The sequence below is a fragment of the Erpetoichthys calabaricus genome, chromosome 10, assembly GCF_900747795.2.
Source record: "Erpetoichthys calabaricus chromosome 10, fErpCal1.3, whole genome shotgun sequence".
NCBI lineage: Eukaryota > Metazoa > Chordata > Cladistia > Polypteriformes > Polypteridae > Erpetoichthys > Erpetoichthys calabaricus.
The window spans coordinates 28935608-28956257 of record NC_041403.2 but is presented as its reverse complement, the minus strand read 5'-3'; the positions used below and the strand labels follow the sequence as shown (position 1 = coordinate 28956257).

Below are 20650 nucleotides of genomic sequence, written 5' to 3'. Positions count from 1 at the left end.
GATTTGAAAACACTTCTGTAATACAAGATAAAATAAAAACAAAATAAAAATAAAAAAGAAACTCAGGTGTTCCAAAACCATTCACATATAAATCAATGGACAACATAATTTTGCTTTATCAACAACATACTCTTCCAATAAGACAATATAAACTAAAATTTGTAGTACTTGCACAGTTTTAACTGTAGTTTATCCTATTCCTAGACACGGCTGAATTAGAAAAAGAAGAGTACCAGTGCAGATGAGAAATCAAACTAAATCCAAAAACTATCCAAATGAAATAGTGCAGATCTTTCAGCACTGGAATAAAAAAAGGGTGCTACTCTTGTCAAAAAAAAAAAAAAAAAAAAAAAAAAAAAAAAAACCTAACAAAACAAAAAAATAGTTCATGCTTTTTTGATAGCAATTTTTTTTATTAAAGAAAGCTCTATTTGGCTCAGTAAATCCACAATCATCCAGTGTTACATAAGCGTCACTTGTACCAACGGATTGTTTGTGCTGCTTATCTGTTGTCTTTTGTTTTCACCGACACACTTTTTCCACTATGGAACATTTTCAGCTCCTAAGAGTCTGAATTATAATCCAAGTCAGAGACATCTACGGGTGCCTTCGACTCTTTAAAAAAATAAAAAATAATTTTTACAATGCAAAAAATGAACAAATATTAAGTACCACATCATCCAATTTTAGGAGCAGTAGACTTTATTTTGGGGTTTTGGCTCAAAATTGGCTTTGGATATGGGGTAGAAGTAAATTAAGTTCTCCAGGATGAAAATAGAAACTGAGCTATTAAAATATATACTTTTGGTACATTAACTAGATGACAGTCTAAGGTCTGGACCCCACACCCTTCCCCAAAAAAGGAAACTGCAGCACAAATGGTTATTTCTAGCTAAGGCAGACAACAATCTTTTTGCCAATGCAGAAAGCCCTCCGACAAGCAGGTTCGAGTGGATATGAGCTGCTCTTGAGTGATGAAGCTCTTGACAGTTCTCAGACACGGTGGTTAAACAGTCCTAGTCCCATGACAGGGGCAGCGCTCATATTTCTTAATCCAAACTGCAGGAAATGAGTGGCAGCCAGAGGACTCAGAATCTCAAGTGGGATTTGTGCTTTACCATGTACCTGTTTGTGTTAATAATAAAAGGAAATTCAGTGTCAGAAAGGCTTTCATACAGCACAACACAACAACAATGCACGGATTTAAGCAGCTGTCAGCATAAGCTTTCTTTTATGTTCCTATGAAATAAATACAAGTCAAAGATTTTTCTACACACATGCCTGGCACATCCAAACTGTTCCCTTGAGAACACAATGAGATACACATTTTTGTACTCTGCAAGATCATGCATATTGATGCATCCTTGAACTTTTCATCTAGACACTAAGAGCAGAAATGGCATAGTATGGCTACATGCACTTCTAAAACTGATCTGTGTAGGAAATAATTCTACCAACACATGCAGTGAAAGACAACAGGAGAAAAAAACAACTATTACGGGGTGGGGAGTCTGACAAACTTTGAATTAGTACTTAGCTGTGAATCTATAATTAGTCTGCAGGAAGCTACAAATGAAACGGCTTGGCTCAATGCATTTCTTTTCCTTTCTCTTTGCAGAAAGCTGACAAGCGTCCAACACATTAAACAAAATGAGAAACTAAGAAAACAGTAAATATTTTCAAAATCAAAATTTTTGTTTCCTAATATATACTGTATAAGCACACAGAATTTATTCATTTAAGGGAACACATAATGAAGTAAACAGTTTTTCAATTAGCAAAGCATAAAATACTGCCATTAAACAGTAATAGCTTTTTTAAAAACTTTTTAATAGTGATGAAAGTATTAGAATAATTTTATTATCGGCTTTCTTAAAGCTGAATATGCTTCAGAGAAGTAGGGAAATTGCATAGTAGGAAAGAAACAATTGCTGAGAAATTCAAGAAAATAATCTATTTATGCTTGTGTAATATAAACATTTATTCTTTTATAAGACTAGCAGAACAAATGTTAAAATTTGATGGTGAAGGACAAACACACAAATGAAGCACTAGCTCTAAAATGAACAATGTGGAATGGTTTCTAAGAAAGGTATACTGTAAATCCCCTTTTTCACACAAACAGTTCGTTCATGGGAGTAACATGTGTAAACTGTTCAATACAGAATTGCTATAATTTAAGCCACCTTAACTCTGTGGTGAAAGCATACTAAGCAACTGTTTTCTTTCTGGTAGATAATATTTAATTTTTCTTAAAATATGGCTCTTTTAGTGTCACTAAAAATTATCACCTGAACTGAAGTGCTAAGCAGTCAGTCTACATAGTATACCTTAAGACAGTAAGAATTTCAAGAACATATTCATATGTGGCTTAGTGACAAAGGTAATGACTTTAGAGCATAAAGGTTTCAGTCAAGTCCCATATCACTTAACTTGTCTACACTACAAATGGAAATATATACATACACTACATATATTTTATTATAAATAGTTATTCCACAACTCTGTACTTGAAAGGCATATGATGTTTACTACAGAAAGGCTCTACATAAAATAGTTTAATACATCACTTAAAATTTATTTACGTGACTCCAGAATTTGGTACTATATCGTTTTCTGCAGGTTTTTGTAGTGTTCACTCAGTTGTTTGTATTGCAGGCCATATTTTTTGTTTTTGTGTCCAAGTGTTTTAAATTTTAGTTTTTTAGTATCTTTTATTTATCCATCCATCCATTTTCCAACCCGCTGAATCCGAACACAGGGTCACGGGGGTCTGCTGGAGCCAATCCCAGCCAACACAGGGCACAAGGCAGGAACCAATCCCGGGCAGGGTGCCAACCCACCGCAGGACACACACAAACACACCAAGCACACACTAGGGCCAATTCAGAATCGCCAATCCACCTAACCTGCATGTCTTTGGACTGTGGGAGGAAACCCACGCAGACACGGGGAGAACATGCAAACTCCACGCAGGGAGGACCCGGGAAGTGAACCTGGGTCTCTTAACTGCGAGGCAGCAGCGCTACCACTATGCCACCATGCCGCCCCTCTTTCATTTATATTTAAAACTATTCATACATTTATAACTAATATTTGCATAGGGGGAACATAAACTGCATCCACTACAAATTGTTTGCAATTGTATAGTCCTTCAAGTCTGGCTGCACTTTAAATTACTGACTCAGGTTAGTAATTTCATATCATACAAGTGAGGCTGAGTGCAAGTATGAAAAGTGATTAATACAGCAAATCCAGCCACTGCTGATCTGAAATTATCATGGGAATCATACATTTAAACAGTTTTATTATATTAATATTTCTTCAATATTTTAGTTAGAAAAATAAGCTGCTTACTTCAGTTTCTTAATGGTTACTTTTCATTGCTCCAACAAATATTTCCATATAATTTAAAAACACATTCATTAAGTGGTTAAATTACTACGATTTTTTAAAAATTAAGTGAAAATTCAATGCACCTCTATATACTACATATACAATATGGTCTATTTAATATATACATAACTGATTATAATAAGAGAGCACAAATAATATACAACAGACAATAAGAATTTAAAAGAGTAAAACAGAAAATAACTTATTTCATTAGGCCCAGTTTATGTTTCAAAATTTTATTTTTGAGAATCACAAAAAAAAATATAACAAAGTTAAAGAAATTATCACTAAGATGCTTTATAGTTATTATTTCTGTAATTACTTACTTGTCTAAGGTTTCCCAGAAACGCAAAAACACAGGTCTGTCCAAATGTCTTTTGTGATGGCTCAGTTCCAAAACAGTAACGTCCCACTTCTGCACATTAGGGTCCATCTTTACTTCATCATACTTGAGGTGGAATGCTCTGACTATGGAACAATACATTTATGTTGGATTTTATGTTTATTTGATTAACTCTCATTACAGCAGCTACTGTCCTTGGTATCATATAACACAACTGTCAATAGATGTCACTTACTAAAGCTCATCATACACTTTTGCTTACCGTAACTCAAGTAAAACTCATAATACTTGTCACGACTAATCACCAAAAACAAACTGCTCAACTACAATTACATTCATATGCAGATCCTTAATGTCAGAAAGATATCCCATGGGCAGTTAAACTGAGATCATTTACATGTGCAATTACATTACATGATTATACATGTGGAATAATGTACTTAGGATATAGGCTAAACAGTCTGAATTTGCATCTTTCCCATCTGTTTAACATTTTTAGTTTGATAGCAAATGTTTGCTACTTTTCAAATATTGACAACAGTAATAAAAGGATTAGGCAGCTTTAGTCACATAGGTAGTAATATTTATTATCCCAATGTAAACTGGCAATGACCCAGGATCTATTCATCTTGAGTGCATTCTATTTGTAAATTACAGCAAGATCTGTTTAGTCAACATGAATCCTCTAGCAACCACTGAGGAATGAGTGAACATTATTCACTAAACAATTTCAAAAAGAAACACATTTACTGAAAAATCTAGTGTATAACATTGTAAATTTTCACTAAAACTAACGGACACAGTTGGTATTTTGGTTTATATATATATATATATATATATATATATATATATATATATATACACATACATACATACATACATACATACATACATACATACTACTTAACATACTTGTAAAGTATACAGATTATATGCAAGAACGTGTACAAATTATATATTTTTAGCATTAAAACTATAAATGAGCCCTATGATAGTCTGGTTTCTGCTGTGTTTGGCCATGTAGAAATGATAAGGTTCAGAAAATGAATGGATGAACAATCTGAAATGAATTATGCAAAATATTTTATAACCCTGTTTATCTGAAAATTTCAAATTCAGAGTGCTGAAATTTTAAAGAATTAAAGCAGTGCAACAGATTACCAATACCAGAGACTGTTAGCTATCATTAAAGGTAATTCTGGACAATAGCATTTTAATCAACTAGAGGTTTATATTTAAAATTTGTATTTAATCAAATAGGCTGGTTTACTTTCCTATTCATTACTTGACACTGGTAGAAGATGTTACTGTTTTAACTTCAATTTTTTAGATAAATATGGAAATAAGAAATATTGACTTAACAGCTGTCCATCCTGTCCATAGTGCAAAATTAAGCCAGGACAGTACATGCACTATTCAGTAGGTAAACAAAACAAAAAGGAACAGCTAAAAGTTGTGCAAGAAATAGGCTACTGTCAATGAACTCCTCAAAGTTTAAATAGTTTTTAAATAAGGCAAATGTAAAGGTATGTTTATTTTTCAATGTTATCTAAAGCTGATAGTGGATCATAACAAAAACTATTCAGATATCCTGAATGTCATAGTAAAATGGCTCATACACAGACAAAAATGCATGCATATATTATATATATATATATATATATATATATATATATATATATATATATATATATATATTATATATATATATACTGCTCAAAAAATTAAAGGAACACCATGAAAACACATCAGATTTCAATGGGAAAAAAAATCCTGCTGGGTATCTATACTGATGTGGACTGGGTAATGTGTTAGGAACAAAAGGATGCCACATCATTTGATGGAAATGAAAATTATCAACCTACAGAGGGCTGAATTCAAAGGCACCCCGAAAATCAAAGTGAAAAAAAAGATGCGTCAGGCTAGTCCATTTTGCTGAAATTTCATTGCAGCAACTCAAAATCGTAGTCAGTAGTTTGTATGGCCCCCCACATGCTTGTATGCATGACTGACAACGTTGTTGGGGGGGTAAGGGGGGAAACTGGGTTTGGGGTCATGCTCTTAATGAGACAGCAGATGGTGTCCTGGGGGATCACCTCCCAGATCTGGACCAGGGCATCACTGAACTCCTGGACAGTCTGAGGTGCAACCTGGCCGCAGCGGATAATGTCCTAGAGGTGTTCTATTCGATTTAGGTCAGGTAAGCATGGGGGCCAGTCAATGGTACCAATTCCTACATCCTCCAGGAACTGCCTGCATACTCTCGACACATGAGGCCAGGTATTGTCATGCACCAGAAGGAACTCAGGACCCAATACACCAGCATAGGGTCCGACAATGGGTCCAAGGATTTCATCCCGATACGTAATGGCAGTCAAGGTGCCGTTGTCTAGCCTGTAGAGGTCTGTGCGTCCCTCCATGGATATGCCTCCCCAGACCATCACTGACACACCACCAAACTGGTCATGCTGAACGATGTTACAGGCAGTATAACGTTCTCCACAGCTTCTCCAGACCCTTTCACGTCTGTCACATGTGCTCAGGGTGAACCTGCTCTCATCTGTGAAAAGCACAGGGTTCCAGTAGTGGACCTGCCAATTATTGTATTCTATGGCAAATGCCAATTGAGCTTCACTGTACCAGGCAGTGAGCACAGGGCCCACTAGAGGACATCAGGTCCTCAGACCACCCTCATGAAGTCTGTTCTGATTGTTTTGGTAAGAGATATTCACACCAGTGGCCTGCTGGAAGTCATTCTGTAGGGCTCTGGCAGTGCTCATCCTGTTCCTCCTTGCCCAAAGGAGCAGATACCAGTCCTGCTGATGGGTTAAGGACCTTCTACAGCCCTGTCCAGCTGTGCTAGAGTAACTGCCTTTCTCCTGGAATCTCCTCCATGCCTCTGAGACTACACTGGGAGACACAGCAAACCTTCTGGCAATGGCACGTATTGATGTGCCATCCTGGAGAAGCTGGACTACCTGTGCAACCTCTGTAGGGTCCAGGCATTGCCTCATGCTACCAGTAGTGACACTGACCGCAGCCAAATGCAAAACTAGTGAAGAAACAGTCAGAAAAGATGAGGGGGGAAAAATGTCAGTGGCCTCCACCTGTTAAACCTTTCCTGTTTTCAGGGTCGTCTCATTGTTGTCCCTCTATTGCACATGTTGTTAATTTCATTAACACCAAAACAGCTGGAACTGAATAACCCCCTCTGCTACTTAACTGACCAGATCAATATCTCAGAAGTTTCACTGACTTGATGCTATACTCTGATTAAAAAGTGTTCCTTTAATTTTTTCGAGCAGTATATATATATATATATATGGAAAAAGGGGTACATATGGCTGGGTTTGAAAAGAGATTTTTAATCCCAATTAAGACCAAGTTCAAAAATACACTTACTTTTTGCAAAAATATCTACCGGAGATCCATCTGGAAGCAGCCATGGCCATCCCTTAAACTGCCAAGCAGCACCTTGCACAAACACAGCCACTACTCGATCCCTAGGAAATATTAACAGAATTAACCTATTTGCATCTTTTACCTGTTTTTCCCTTAATGGGTCGTTAAAATGGAAGGATTGACTATCCAGTATAATTGTTTTGAATTGAATCAGTTAAGTCTGCCTACAGGTATTTCACAGAACAAATTAACTTTAGAATTTAAAGAAGCCTTTTAATTAACTTCCAGTCTGTTTATTGGAAGAGCCTTAGAGTGTTATAAGAAGGTTAAACATGACTATTAGAAGTTATAATTCAATTCAGTTTAAGTGCAGATGCAGAGTTTTCACTTTGGCATGGTTTTATGACTCCAGTACAAACATAATGAGTTTAATATTTTCAATCTTCCACTTTTCTGGAAAGATTATCCAAAGTAAATTTACCATTCAGCGCTGTACAAATAAAGGTTATTAGCTAATTTACTAAAGCGATAGATGCAAATTATGATACCAATGAAGCTTGTCTGATACAAGGACAGTGACTACAATTCGGTTCCCTGCTGATAATGAGGTTACATTTTAAATATTTTCATTTTAAATCACTACTCTGTGAGAAAAAGCTTATCTGGAGTTGGCATTTATGGCTGTTACACACTTGTTAATCGCAATAATTGCCCTCTAAAATTATTTTCATATGTTGCACTTAAGCATTCTGTAATAAGATTATTTAAAGTTCTAAAATCTTGCTTTTGACTATTGATACTTAAAGCATTAATTGCACACTAGCTTTCAAATAAAATTGAGACTCAATATTAAACATCACATATGCATTCCTAGCCTCTAAACAATTAAACACTTTTAGAAATGTCTTAATCAGAATTATAACATTAATTTCAAATACTGTACAAAAACATGATTTTTTTTAAAATTCCCTGCTGTGATTGTGACCATTGTGTAGTGAAAAAATTAAAAACAGCTATGTTGCTGAAATGCTTGAACTTCTGGCTGTATTACTCCCTTTGTAGCTCTGTCTAAGGAAACAGGACACAGCAAGATAATTCCAAAATGTAATACTCACATAACATTGTAAAACACTAATGCTCTATACAGATATAAGCAAACATACACTAGGAAAAATATTACTTTTAGTTCAGATGATAGGAGCAGGTTTGGGGTATATGTTTGCCAGCAGGTGCCTGGTGGTCAGGTGTCTCTCAAAAACAAAATGGGCTTAGACTGAAGAAACCATGTGAAAGTAGTATGTGAACTCATTATTTACAAAGCACAGGGTGGGTGTCATGTGTAATGTCAGTAAGGTGATGGACAGGGGTGGGGAAGATCAGGAAGCATTACATAATGGTGTACACTGGTGAGAAATGATCATGAGCTCATTCTTAAAGTTAATAAACACTTGCTACATCTAGCTGAAGTCACATTTATTTGCACAAAGTTTTGACCCTGTAATTACACTTATCCATTAAGGGTGCTCTTGCTTCTACTCATGGATCTCCCAATTAAGTGAGGTACAGTTGAAGTTTGTACCCGGTTTACAAAAGAGGACACTTGAACTTGACAGAGCAGCAGAAAGGAAAACTAAAGATTGTTTATTTGCATACCTACAACATTTACTCAGACTATCTGGTTTGATGGTGCTTAAAAAGGGCATAGTCTACTATTGACTCTATACTACTACAGGGACAATTAAATTCTCATGTGGGATGTAACAGAAATTCCTGGAGTAAAGGAGACAAGGTGAACTCTGACCCATAGAAACATTTCCGATGCATCTTAAGAGAGGTTAGTGACAAGAAGTCTGAATGTATCTGTTTGAGACTGTAGTATTGGAAGCATCTGCAAGAAGCTGTGGACAAAAGGTGGTAAATGCCTGATGACGGTGGCAACCTTAGGACTTGTTGAAGGGCACCAGGGTAGGAAAAGCTTTAAAGTTAAAGAAAAAGGCCTTTAGAAGGGAAGGTTTTCAAGCTTGGCTAAGAGGTACAGAAATGCTAAAAATGCAGAAACCTCCGCAGAGGTCAAAAATAAAGTCAGTGTATAGGAGGATATTTAGTGAGGCTATACAAACTGACATTTAGATGGCTTGAAAAATAGAAGTGGCAAACTATCCATTGATCTCTTGTTGCAGAGGAGGCAGTGCTATAAAGAGTAGGTGGGATTGGATTAATTATTGTGGCAGAGTTGTTTAAATGCCTGTGTAGTATGAATGTTGTAGAAGCAGATGACATGTAATGGCTGGAATGCTAAAAATGGTAAGGAGAGAAGACAGGGTGTTCCAAATACCAGAGCATCACATTCTTCAGGATTCCAGGGAATCACATCTTACAGGTAGTCTAAAGACCTTGAGAAGAGCATATAACCATGCATCCTGTGCTTTCATGTGGGAAATTGCTGCCAGATTATTGGGTCCAATTGATTCCATTTGTTGTCTGTATTTGCAGAGACAGGGAAGAGTTGTGCTTACATACTTAGTTGTAAGTTTGAGTTCACTTAATTAGGGCTTGTGTCAGGCCACCACTCTTGTTTGTGATATTCATGGAAAGAATACCAAGATTTAATCAATGCTTAGAAATACAATATTCAAGTACTCAATGTTGTTGGATGATACTGTCCAAATATTGTCATAATACTAAAATACAGTATGATAAAAATTAACACCTCCAAATCTGAGGTCATTGTCCACTACCCAATAAAAATGGCTTACTCTTTATCAGTTAAGGACAGGAATGAAGAAGGTCAGATGATAGTGGATTTTGCCAAAAGGATGGACATGGCTGTGGTGAATATGTATTTTAAGAAGAGGGAGGAACACAGGGTTACGTACAAGAGTGGGGGAAGATGCACACAGGTAGATTACATCCTATGCAGAACAGTGAATCTGAAGGAGATTGAAGACTGCAAAGTGGTGGCAGGGGAAAGTGTAGTTAAGCAGCATAGGATGGTGGTCTGTAGGATGACGTTGGAGATCAAATTGTGGAATTTGAAAAAGGAAAACTGCAAGGTTGAATTTAGGGAGAAGGTGAGACAGGCACTGGGTGGTAGTGAAGAGTTACCAGACAGTTTGGAAACTACAGCAGATGTAGTACGGGTGACAGCAAAAAGGGTGCTCAGCGTGACATCTGGACAGAGGAAGGAGGAAAAGGAAACTGATGGTTGAATGGGGAAGTACAGGAGAGTATACAGAGAAAAAGGATGGCAAAGAAGAAGTGGGATAGTCAGAGAGATGCAGAAAGTAGACAAGAGGACAAGGAGATAAGGCGCAAGGTGAAGAGAGAGGTAATGAAAGCTATAGAAAAGGCGTATGATGAGTTGTATGAGAGGTTGGAGACTAAGGAGGGAGAAAAGGACCTGTACCAATTGGCTAGACAGAGGGACCGAGCTGGGAAAGATGTGCAGCAGGTTAGGGTGATAAAGGATATAAAGATGGAAACGTACTAACAAGCGAGGAGAGTGTGTTGAGCAGATGGAAAGAGTATTTTGAGAGGCTGATGAATCAAGAGAACAAGGGAGAGAAGAGGTTAGATGATGTGGTGATAGTGAATCAGGAACTGTAACGGATTAACATGGAGGAAGTAAGGACAGCTATGAACAGGATGAAAAATGTAAAGGCCATTGGTCCAGATGACATACCTGTGGAAGCATGGAGGAGTTTAGGAGAGATGGCAGTGGAGTTTTTAACCAGATTGTTTAATGGAATCTTGGAAAGTGAGAGGATGCCTGAGGAGTGGAGAAGAAGTGTATTGGTGCCGATATTTAAGAATAAGGGAGATGTGTAGGACTGTAGTAACTACAGGGGGACAAAATTGATGAGCCACAGCATGAAGTTATGGGAAAGAGTAGTGGAAGCTAGGTTAAGAAGTTAGGTGATGATTAGTGAGCAGCAGTATGGTTTCATGCCAAGAAAGAGCACCACAGATGTGATGTTTGCTCTGAGGATGTTGATGGAGAAGTATAGAGAAGACCAGAAGGAGTTGCATTACGTCTTTGTGGACCTAGAGAAAGCATATGACAGGGAGCCTCGAGAGGAGCTGTGGTATTGTATGAAGAAGTCAGGTGTGGCAGAGAAGTACGTAGGAGTTGTACAGGATATGTACGAGGGAAGTGAGACAGTGGTGAGGTCTGTGGTAGAAGTGATGGATGCATTCAAGGTGGAGGTGGGAGTATTACATCAGGGATCGGCTCTGAGCCCTTTCTTATTTGCAATGGTGATGGACAGGTTGAGAGATGAGATTAGACAGGAATCCCCGTGGACTATGATGTTTGCTGATGACACTGTGATCTGTAGCGATAGTAGGGAGCAGGTTGAGGAGACCCTGGAGAGATGGAGATATGCTATAGAGACGACAGGAATGAAGGTCACTAGGAACAAGACAGAATACATGTGTGTAAATGAGAAGGAGGTCAGTGGAATGGTGAGGATGCAAGGAGTAGAGTTGGTGAAGGTGGATGAGTTTAAATACTTGGGACCAATAGTACAGAGTAATGGGGATTGTGGAAGAGAGGTGAAAAAGAGTGCAGGCAGGGTGGAAAGGGTGGAGAAGAGTGTCAGGAGTGATTTGTGACAAACGGGTATCAGCAAGAGTGAAAGAGAAGGTCTACAGGACAGTAGTGAGACCAGCTATGTTATATGGGTTGGAGACGGTGGCACTGACCAGAAATCAGGAGACAGAGCTAGAGGTGGCAGAGTTAAATATGTTAAGATTTGCTTTGGGTGTGATGAGGACGGACAGGATTAGAAATGAGTACATTAGAGGGTCAGCTCAAGTTGGACGGTTGGGAGACAAAATCAGAGGGGTGAGATTGCATTGGTTTGGACATCTGCAGAGGAGAGATGCTGGGTATATTTGGAGAAGGATGTTAAGGATAGAGCTGCCAGGTAAGAGGAAGGCCTAAGAGAAGGTTTATGGATGTGCTGAGAAAGGAAATGCAGGTGATGGGTGTAACAGAACAAGATGCAGAGGACAGAAAGATATGGAAGAAGATGATCCGATGTGGCAACCAACCCCTTATGGGAGCAGCTAAAAGAAGATGACGACAACGACTCTGTACCAGTTAAAGTTGACCAGCTGACCCACAGGAGCAGTTCAGGTACATTAAGCTCATGTATGCAAGTGTTGTTAGTGATGATGATAATATTTCTTTACATTTATATAAAGTGAACCTGACTGATTCATCAGCATATTAGCAGTAGTTTTGCAAAATGTGTACTGTACAATAGTGTAATTTATCTGTCAAACCACATCCCATCTACATTTCCATCGTTGGGTAATGGCTGAAAGCTGGAGATCTTGAAGAGGTGCAGAAGAAACCCAGATGAATCCCGAGTGCCTGCCACAGAAGGTATACCAGATATGGCCAACAGGGAATTCTATCGCTCGATCGGCAGAGAAGTGCCTAGAGATTCACCATGAGGGGGTAGGGAATGTTGCTATGTATTGGATGGTTTGATCAATACACCTCAGTGCTACCATAGTGACCACTGCTAGGAAAAGTGCATGTTTGCTAATGAATTATTAAAAGTGACCTCTTAGAATTAAATATTTCTTTACCAAATTCTTCAACAAGGTGTATCAGATAATACTTGGTACATTAGTGCTAATTAACACCTTGAAATGCTACTTTGAAGTGTTACAAAAAAATGCCAATGACAAAATTTTGGGGAGGGGTAAAAATTATTTGAAACCTGAACTATTGAGAATTTGGCTTATCTGTTATTCAGAATTTGCTGTCAGATGCTCTCCCACCCTGGCTGTATGAAATTTATAAAACCTTAAACCCTCATGGATATGTGTATAATGTGTTAAATGCAGTAGCTGGCAGTAATACATCAAATGTTAATTGGAACAGTAATTGTATAACATATATCACAATATGCATGAATTCTGGTTTAGTGAATTTCGCCAGCACATTTTAGTGTAAGGATCCTGTGTTTGCGTTGTGATCTTGTTTATGAGTGAGAGAAGAAGGGAGCAGTAGATGAACGACAAGTGGACTGGAGCGGCATCAGCCAATATGTGGACCTTGTACATGTCAGCTGTGGTGCAGAGAGAAATGAATCGAAACACAAATCTCTCAATTTACTGCTCAATCTACATTCCTAGGGACACTTTGACTGAAAGAACTAGATTCAGGATACATGCAGCAGGAATGAGTTTCCTTCTCTGGGTATTTGTGATCAGCCTTAGAGATAGGGTGAGGAGCACAGACATTCATGAGAAGTGCAAAGCAGAGCTGCTATTCCTCTGAATTGAAAGGATCTAGTGGATATGGTTTGGGCACTTAATTAGGATGCCTCCTGGAAGCTTCCCAATGGATGTGTTCTGGGCATGTCCAACTTGGAAGAGGCCTCTGGGTTGACCCAGAACATGATGGGGAGATTATATCTCTTCGCTGCTCTGGGAATGCATCTCCCCAGAGATGTTGAAGCAGAAAAGGGACATCAGGGAATCCTTGCTTAGACTGCTGCTCCTGAGACCAGAAAAAGCAATAGAAAATGGATGGATGGATTTTAGTGTAAACATTCTCTCCTTTACACAGGTTACGATAATATTTAAATTAATAATGACAAAAGCAATTACACTGTTGTCAATGCCTTTACTAGTGATGCGCAAGATTATTGTTGTCTTTCATGCTGCTTCACATTTTGATTGATTTACAGGGTCTTTATGCGGTCTTAAAAATATTCAAAGCTGAAAATGTTCAATATCTAAACAGATTTAAAAGGCAAAGTAAAATGATTAGCACAATGAATTTTTTGTACTAGTGGGTTTATTACAAGTATGAACGGCCTGCATTAAAATGACTTTGTAAATATATCAAGTCTGGTATCTAGTAAAAAGTAAATAAATTAGTCTACTCTGTTATAATAATAATAATAATTCTTTACATTTATATAGTGCTTTTCTCACTACTCAAAGCGCTCTCCACACAGGGAGGAACTGGGAAGCAAAACCACAATTTCCTTACTGCAAAGCAGCAGCACTGCCACTGCGCCACCTGTGACGATGTTGAGTATACCCTGTCAAAGCTGTTTCTACTTTACTCCCATTGTTAGCTGGAAAAGCTCTGGCTTCTTGCTAAATTAGACAGGGAAAAAACTGAATTCAGAACATGGATGAAAAGATCATTTAACTTATATCTGTGAGCAGTTATGTTTTTATTTGTTTCAAAGTGCTTAATAATTTACAATTTCCTGAATTTCACTACTAATTTAGCAATTTATTAAGTGAGCAAAATAGACAAATGTGGTCAGCTTCTGAATTTACTGATTCTAAAATGCAAGTGGTGTGCAACTAAAGGGCTAAGACAAATTACATTTATCGAAGAACTCCATTGACTAACATTATCTGAAGACTGAACCCTGGTTTAATGAAAGAGTATATTGATTACATTTGGATATTTACCCAAGGTGTGAAAATATACTTCACATCTCCTGAGACCAATTACACCCTCATGAATATGGATGGATAGTGATATAATAACACAGTAAGCAGAAATAAGGAAAAACATGTCTATATGCACACTTTATTATATTTTACCAAATGATACACTTAAACTCTTGAAATTCGTTCTTTTTTATGCTTTCACACTAAGCACAAGCTTATGCAACACATTCAAAAATATGTTATGAATTCCTACAGACAGCACTGACAAATGAAGACAACTAAAGGACTTTAAAAAAAAAAAATACTATTAAAAAGTGCCAAAATGCAAAATGGCCCTGATTCAAATCTAGTTCTCAGAAAAAATTGTGAAAAAAAAAAAAAAACAGTACAGTAATCACACAATCACACAAAAGCACATCCTGCTAATTCAGTGTACAGTAATCCCTCACTATATTGCGCTTCGACTTTCGCGGCTTCACTCTATCGCGAATTTTATATGTAAGCATATCTAAATATATAACGCAGATTTTTCGCTGCTTCGCAGGTTTCTGCGGACAATGGGTCTTTTTACTTTTGGTACTTGCTTCCTCAGTTGGTTTGCCCAATTGATTTCATACAAGAGATGCTATTGGCGGATAGCTGAGAAGCTACCCAATCAGAGCACGCAGTTAAGTTCCTGTGTGCTGCTGATTGGCTCAGCGACGGAGTATTGCATTAACCAGGAAGTCTCATCTCACTCATTCAGCATTAACGTGCTTCTGCTTCAGGGGCCGTGGCCAAGCGCCAACAGAAGATGCAAATGATTGCAGAAAAGGTAAAAGTTTGGATATGTTGAAGGAAGGGAACAGTTACACCACTGCAGGCATCAATGAGTCCACGATTCTTTTTATTTAAAAAGGAGGAAAAGAATATAAGATCTACGGCCGCAGTGTCCTTTAACCAGGGTGCAAAACGAGTTGCAAGTGGACGTGATAAGGCAGTAGTCTGGATGGAATATGCTTTAGGAATCTTTGCAACAAGGTCGACGAGGTCATGACCGCCTGCAAGCTGCTACGTGTACTTCGCTATACAGTAAGTGTAAACTTATCTACCAATTTCATATTGCTTAGCAGTTGTCCCTGTTATTACTAGAGTAAAGGGTGGGTTGTAAACAATACAGTGGAGTGGTGGCTCTGAGGCTAAGGATCTGCGCTGGTATCCTGAAGGTTGCCGGTTCGAATCCCCGTCACTGCCAAAAGAGATCCTACTCTGCTGGGCCCTTGAGCAAGACCCTTAACCTGTAATTGCTCCAGGGGCGCTGTACAATGGCTGACCCTGCGCTCTGACCCCAAGGGGTATGCGAAAACTAACAAATTTCTAATACGAGAAATCGTATAAGACGAAATAAAGAACCAAAAAAAAAAAAAAAAAAAAAATACAGGGAGGGTTTTAAAACGTCCAAATACACGTTAAATAATTAAATAAATATGGTGTCCCTACTTCGCGGAAATTCAGTTATCACGGTCGGCCTTGGAACCTATCTCCCGCGATAAGTGAGGGATTACTGTACTTAATGATTATTTACCAGCTTTGTTGTGTTGCTCACCAAAATAAAGTTTTTTTTTTCTAAAACTCAAAGCAAATTGCTGTGTTAGCCACAAATGGTCAGGCTCCAAATTAAGTTATATTAAGTAAGCTGATCTTGACAAACTAGTAGTTCCTATAACATAAAATATACCTGAATGAAGGAAGCTGGTGGCTCAACAAATTAAAAAACATAAATTTAATATTTACCAGTCTTGAGTTGCAAGTTTGAGGGGTTGATCTATCACCCTGTATGGTACAGTTACACTTAATGTTGTTCCGCCAGGTTGAATTTGATCTTTCCTCCTCTGTAACAAAACTTCAGTTTCTCTCTGAAACCCTTGTTTTTTCTTTTCCTCAGAAGGTACAAACCTATCATGGAAGAAGAATAAGAAGAAAAAGTTATGTCATACTACAAAAATACAGTGAAATAACTATGAACATATTAAATATCAGTGATAAAATAACAGGCAATGCCATAATTTTTGTGTGCTTATTTATACTAGTGTGCTTTACAATCCTCATTAGCCATTTTCTTGCAGTTTTACTCAAGTTTGAGAAAACAGACTGCACTACTATTTAGAACACATTTAAATATTGTCAAACACGTTTTGGCAATTCTGATCTGTTCATTATTTTGGGTATGCAGTGCTATCCATCTAAAATAGGTTGAAATCTAAGTAATTAGTGACCATCTATTGGAATGTATTTTGTAATGCATGTTGTAACAAAATACATTTCATTTGTGCTTCCAACAGATGGTGCATCAAAGATTTGTAGTAACACAATGCATTACTACAACTGCATAAATTTTTAAAAACAAAGTTTTTATCAAGAGATTACAACCAGTAGTTTACTCAATTTAAATTTATACACAAGTTACATTTTCCTCCTCATCAGCAACATTTACTGGTGGTTAGCTAATATCCCCTTGGTCACATTTGCCCATGTGATGCCCCAAGGACATTTATGCACTTGCTCATTTTAAAAGGCAGACCGACTGGTCTAAAGCCAGCAACAAATTTTTGCATAGGCCCCAACCTTGAGTGTCATCCCGATATTACAATTGAGCTTTTATGCCCTTTAAATACATGCTAGGAAATACTACATTTGAAGCAATGAAACAGTGATGAGTTTTTGATAAATGAAAGACGGCCAATCATCAAATGAAAGAATGCCAGTCAATGTTTGGGGTTCACAAATGAAAAAATACACTGGGCATGTGGAATTATATTAAGATGTACGTTGACTGCAAACCACATAATTAAATAATCTAATGCAATAACAAGTGCACTACTTAGTGGCAATTTTTCTAATTAGAACATATGGTCTCACATTGTAATAAATTCTGAAACTGAAGATGGGCGAACAACCTTGAAAGATTATTACTTGATAAGGAGAATACTTAAGCCTCACTTTGCTCCGGGTGTTGTATCCAATTCTTTTCCTTAATTAATTACTAGACTGTTTTATATAGCACTGCAACCAAATTAGCAGTATTATTAAACTAAAATTGTAACTTCTTTATTAAAAATATACAGATGACTTTAGACTTGAACTGGTAATACCTGACTTGAACACTGGCTCAATACACATGTTTCTAACTGAATCTATCCACAGCTCTTTGCAAAATGGTACGAGTTGGATGAAGGAAACCCATAACCAACCCATCATTATAATGAGGGTATATAAAATTAGTAGAGATGAATTCCCAAATAACAAAAGCATAGTACAAAGGCAATTTTTATATACTTTCTAAATTACCAGCAACTGCAGTATACTACTTTTTTTTCCTTTAAAGATCAGCAAATCTATTTCATTGTGATAATCATAACAAAGCATTCACCAGAGCGAAAAACACTTCTAAAATAAAAACCAATACCTGCAACAAAGATGGATACATGGCCTGAAATCAGACTGATAAAGTGTTAGTGTGTGAAACATAGTATTCTTCCACTTTAATTACAGGATTCACTAGAAAGTAACAAGTAAGAAATATCAGGTAGGTTTCTGTCATTATAAAAAAACAAACAAACAAAAAAAAAAAAACACAAGCTACATCAAAGCAGACATTACGTCCTAAAGAATAGGTGACAAAATACCACAAGAGCGGGGTCCCTGAACATGGAGGGGAAAAAAATGTTACAGATGAAATCCTCTCAGGTTATGAATTTATAGAACACAAAGACAAAAAGTGACACTATGTCCAACAGTCATCACCACTTTACAAGTGACTTCAGACACCGTGAAAATATAAATAATGCACAGAAATTCAGACTGTGGGTTGAGAATAAAATGCACTCTTATGCACAAGGTGCATTTTAGTACTGCAGAAGCAGCTTCTGTGTTGAGTTTACTTGCTCTCCACAAATCACTACTTATTTCCTACTGGAAATTATCACGACATGTACTTGCATTAAAAGTGGGTGTGTGGGTGAGTGTTCTCTAAGATGACTATACAAACATGATCAGCAATTGCTCCCTGTACAAAAGACTTCAGACATTACTACTTCACAACTAAAATCAATCAAAAACACAAAAACTTCTTTACTTCTTTAAACTGGGATGAGGCGTTTTATCATCATAATGTATGTAAAAAAAAAAAAAATACACTGCTTCATGCCTCGCTTTGCTGCTAATATAATTATACTGAAATTTTACACTTACAATGCTCGGCTTATGTTACATTTTTTTTTTTTTTTAGCATTTATGAAAGAAGTTATTAAATGCATTAGATTTTTTCAAACGCTCTTCTGACATATTTTCAAAATTGACTTTTTTGTTTGATTTATAAATAAATACTCCTGAAAAAACTTTATGTAATGAAAGAGTGCCATTTATTCTAATTAACCGAGTTTACGTTGTCAAGATTTATACCATTAAATGAATGCTTGCACCAACTTTATATTACCCTGACTTAGCCAGACAAAAAAAAAATCATAGATGGGTTGCAAACTAAACCACCGCTTAAGTATAATGACTATCAAGCTGCAAAACCTTTGTAATCTGCACTCCAAAGAGAAAAACAAGCCCATCATTGTTTAGTGAATCTCATTCAGGGAGGCTTTTCTGAATTATTTATTACAGAACATTCATCTGGATATTCAACAATTTGATTGCAGTTACACAGAACTCAGTTAATGCAAGTAAATAGATATAAAAGAACAAAGAAACCACAAATCTCTGTTAGCTCCACTAAAAAATAAAAAACTATAAAAGGATAAGTAGCAGGAGACAGAGTCATTCAAATGTATGGGGTTTTCCAGATGATTAAACAAAAAAACAAAAAATAAAATAAAAATAATTTGCTTTACCACAGTAAAACAATGCTTCTTTGGTTACAGTTGTGGCCTCATTAACTCCTGGCCCAGTCACTGATTGTGTCCACATGTATATGGCAATGCACATCAAAATCACTTTTATTCACCTTTAATTAATGGACAAGAATTTAACTTGGCAAATTTAAAGTTGGGCTGTTTATAAAATCATATGCAAATAAAATAAATTACACAGGTTAAATAACATATATTATAAACAGTTGCAGACATTGTAATTATAAAGGAGATATTCAATTGAGTGTATAGTTTGCATGCACATGCGCATACATGTACATTAGGGCGGAGTGGTGGCTCTGAGGCTAAGGAGTTGCGCTGGTATCCCGAAGGTTGCCGGTTCGAATCCCCGTCACTGCCAAAAAGGCCACTGCTCTGCTGGGCCCTTGAGCAAGGCCCTTAACCTGTAATTGCTCCAGGGGCGCTGTACAATGGCTGACCCTGCGCTCTGACCCCAAGGGGTATGCGAAAACTACCAAATTCCTAATACAAGAAATTGTGTAAGGCGAAATAAAGAACAAAAAAAAAAAAAAAAAAAAAAAAAAAATATACACACACACACCTTCATACAGTATACAAGAGGAAACATTTGTAAGTGCGGAAGACAGGCTAAATTATTGGTTTGTGAGGGGTAGTGCTTTGAGAAAGAAACCATTGAGATATCTATTAGTGAGTCTATAATGAGTGACCGTTGTGAACAGACTGCTGTCTAGTCTTCCCATTCACCACATACTATTTGAGATACACTCTGGCTCTGCACATATAATAGGATATAGCCGTAAATAAAACACATGGATGCCAAGTGAACATAAAAGGAAGCAAGAAAAATCTCAGCTGTGAAATACAAACGAATATAGCAAATACTGAGATATCCAACACTATGTAATTTGGAGTTGTGCAAAAATGCCACTTCACTACCAATTAAGCAAGGCACTACATGAAAACTTTCAACAGCACTACAGTTGTGCTGGTGGGCACTTCAAGTTGCCAAAGTCGTTAATCTAAAACAAGGTACATTATTTTGTATTAAAAGGCTCTTAACTCTTGATCAAGATCATAACCTCCAGTTTACAAGGTTGACACATTTCTTCTTTCAACTGCTGCAAAACTAATAAACAATGCTTATACAGTGAACTCATAATTTAAACATAAAATTTGATATGTAAAGTCATCAGCC

At 37.1% G+C, this 20650-nt stretch overlaps 1 protein-coding gene across 1 annotated transcript in view; it reads right to left on the bottom strand.

The window, feature by feature from the left end:
* Positions 1-512: 512 nt before the first annotated feature.
* cdc73 (cell division cycle 73, Paf1/RNA polymerase II complex component, homolog (S. cerevisiae)) overlaps positions 513-20650 on the bottom strand; it is a 333940-nt gene continuing 313802 nt past the window's right edge. Inside the window, exons 14-17 of the mRNA XM_028811023.2 lie at positions 16352-16513; positions 7142-7242; positions 3723-3864; positions 513-1125 (exon numbers count right to left, since the gene is read on the bottom strand). Of these exons, the coding sequence (XP_028666856.1) occupies positions 1089-1125; positions 3723-3864; positions 7142-7242; positions 16352-16513 (442 nt within the window). The 3' untranslated portion in view covers positions 513-1088. The remainder of the gene's footprint in view (positions 1126-3722; positions 3865-7141; positions 7243-16351; positions 16514-20650) is intronic.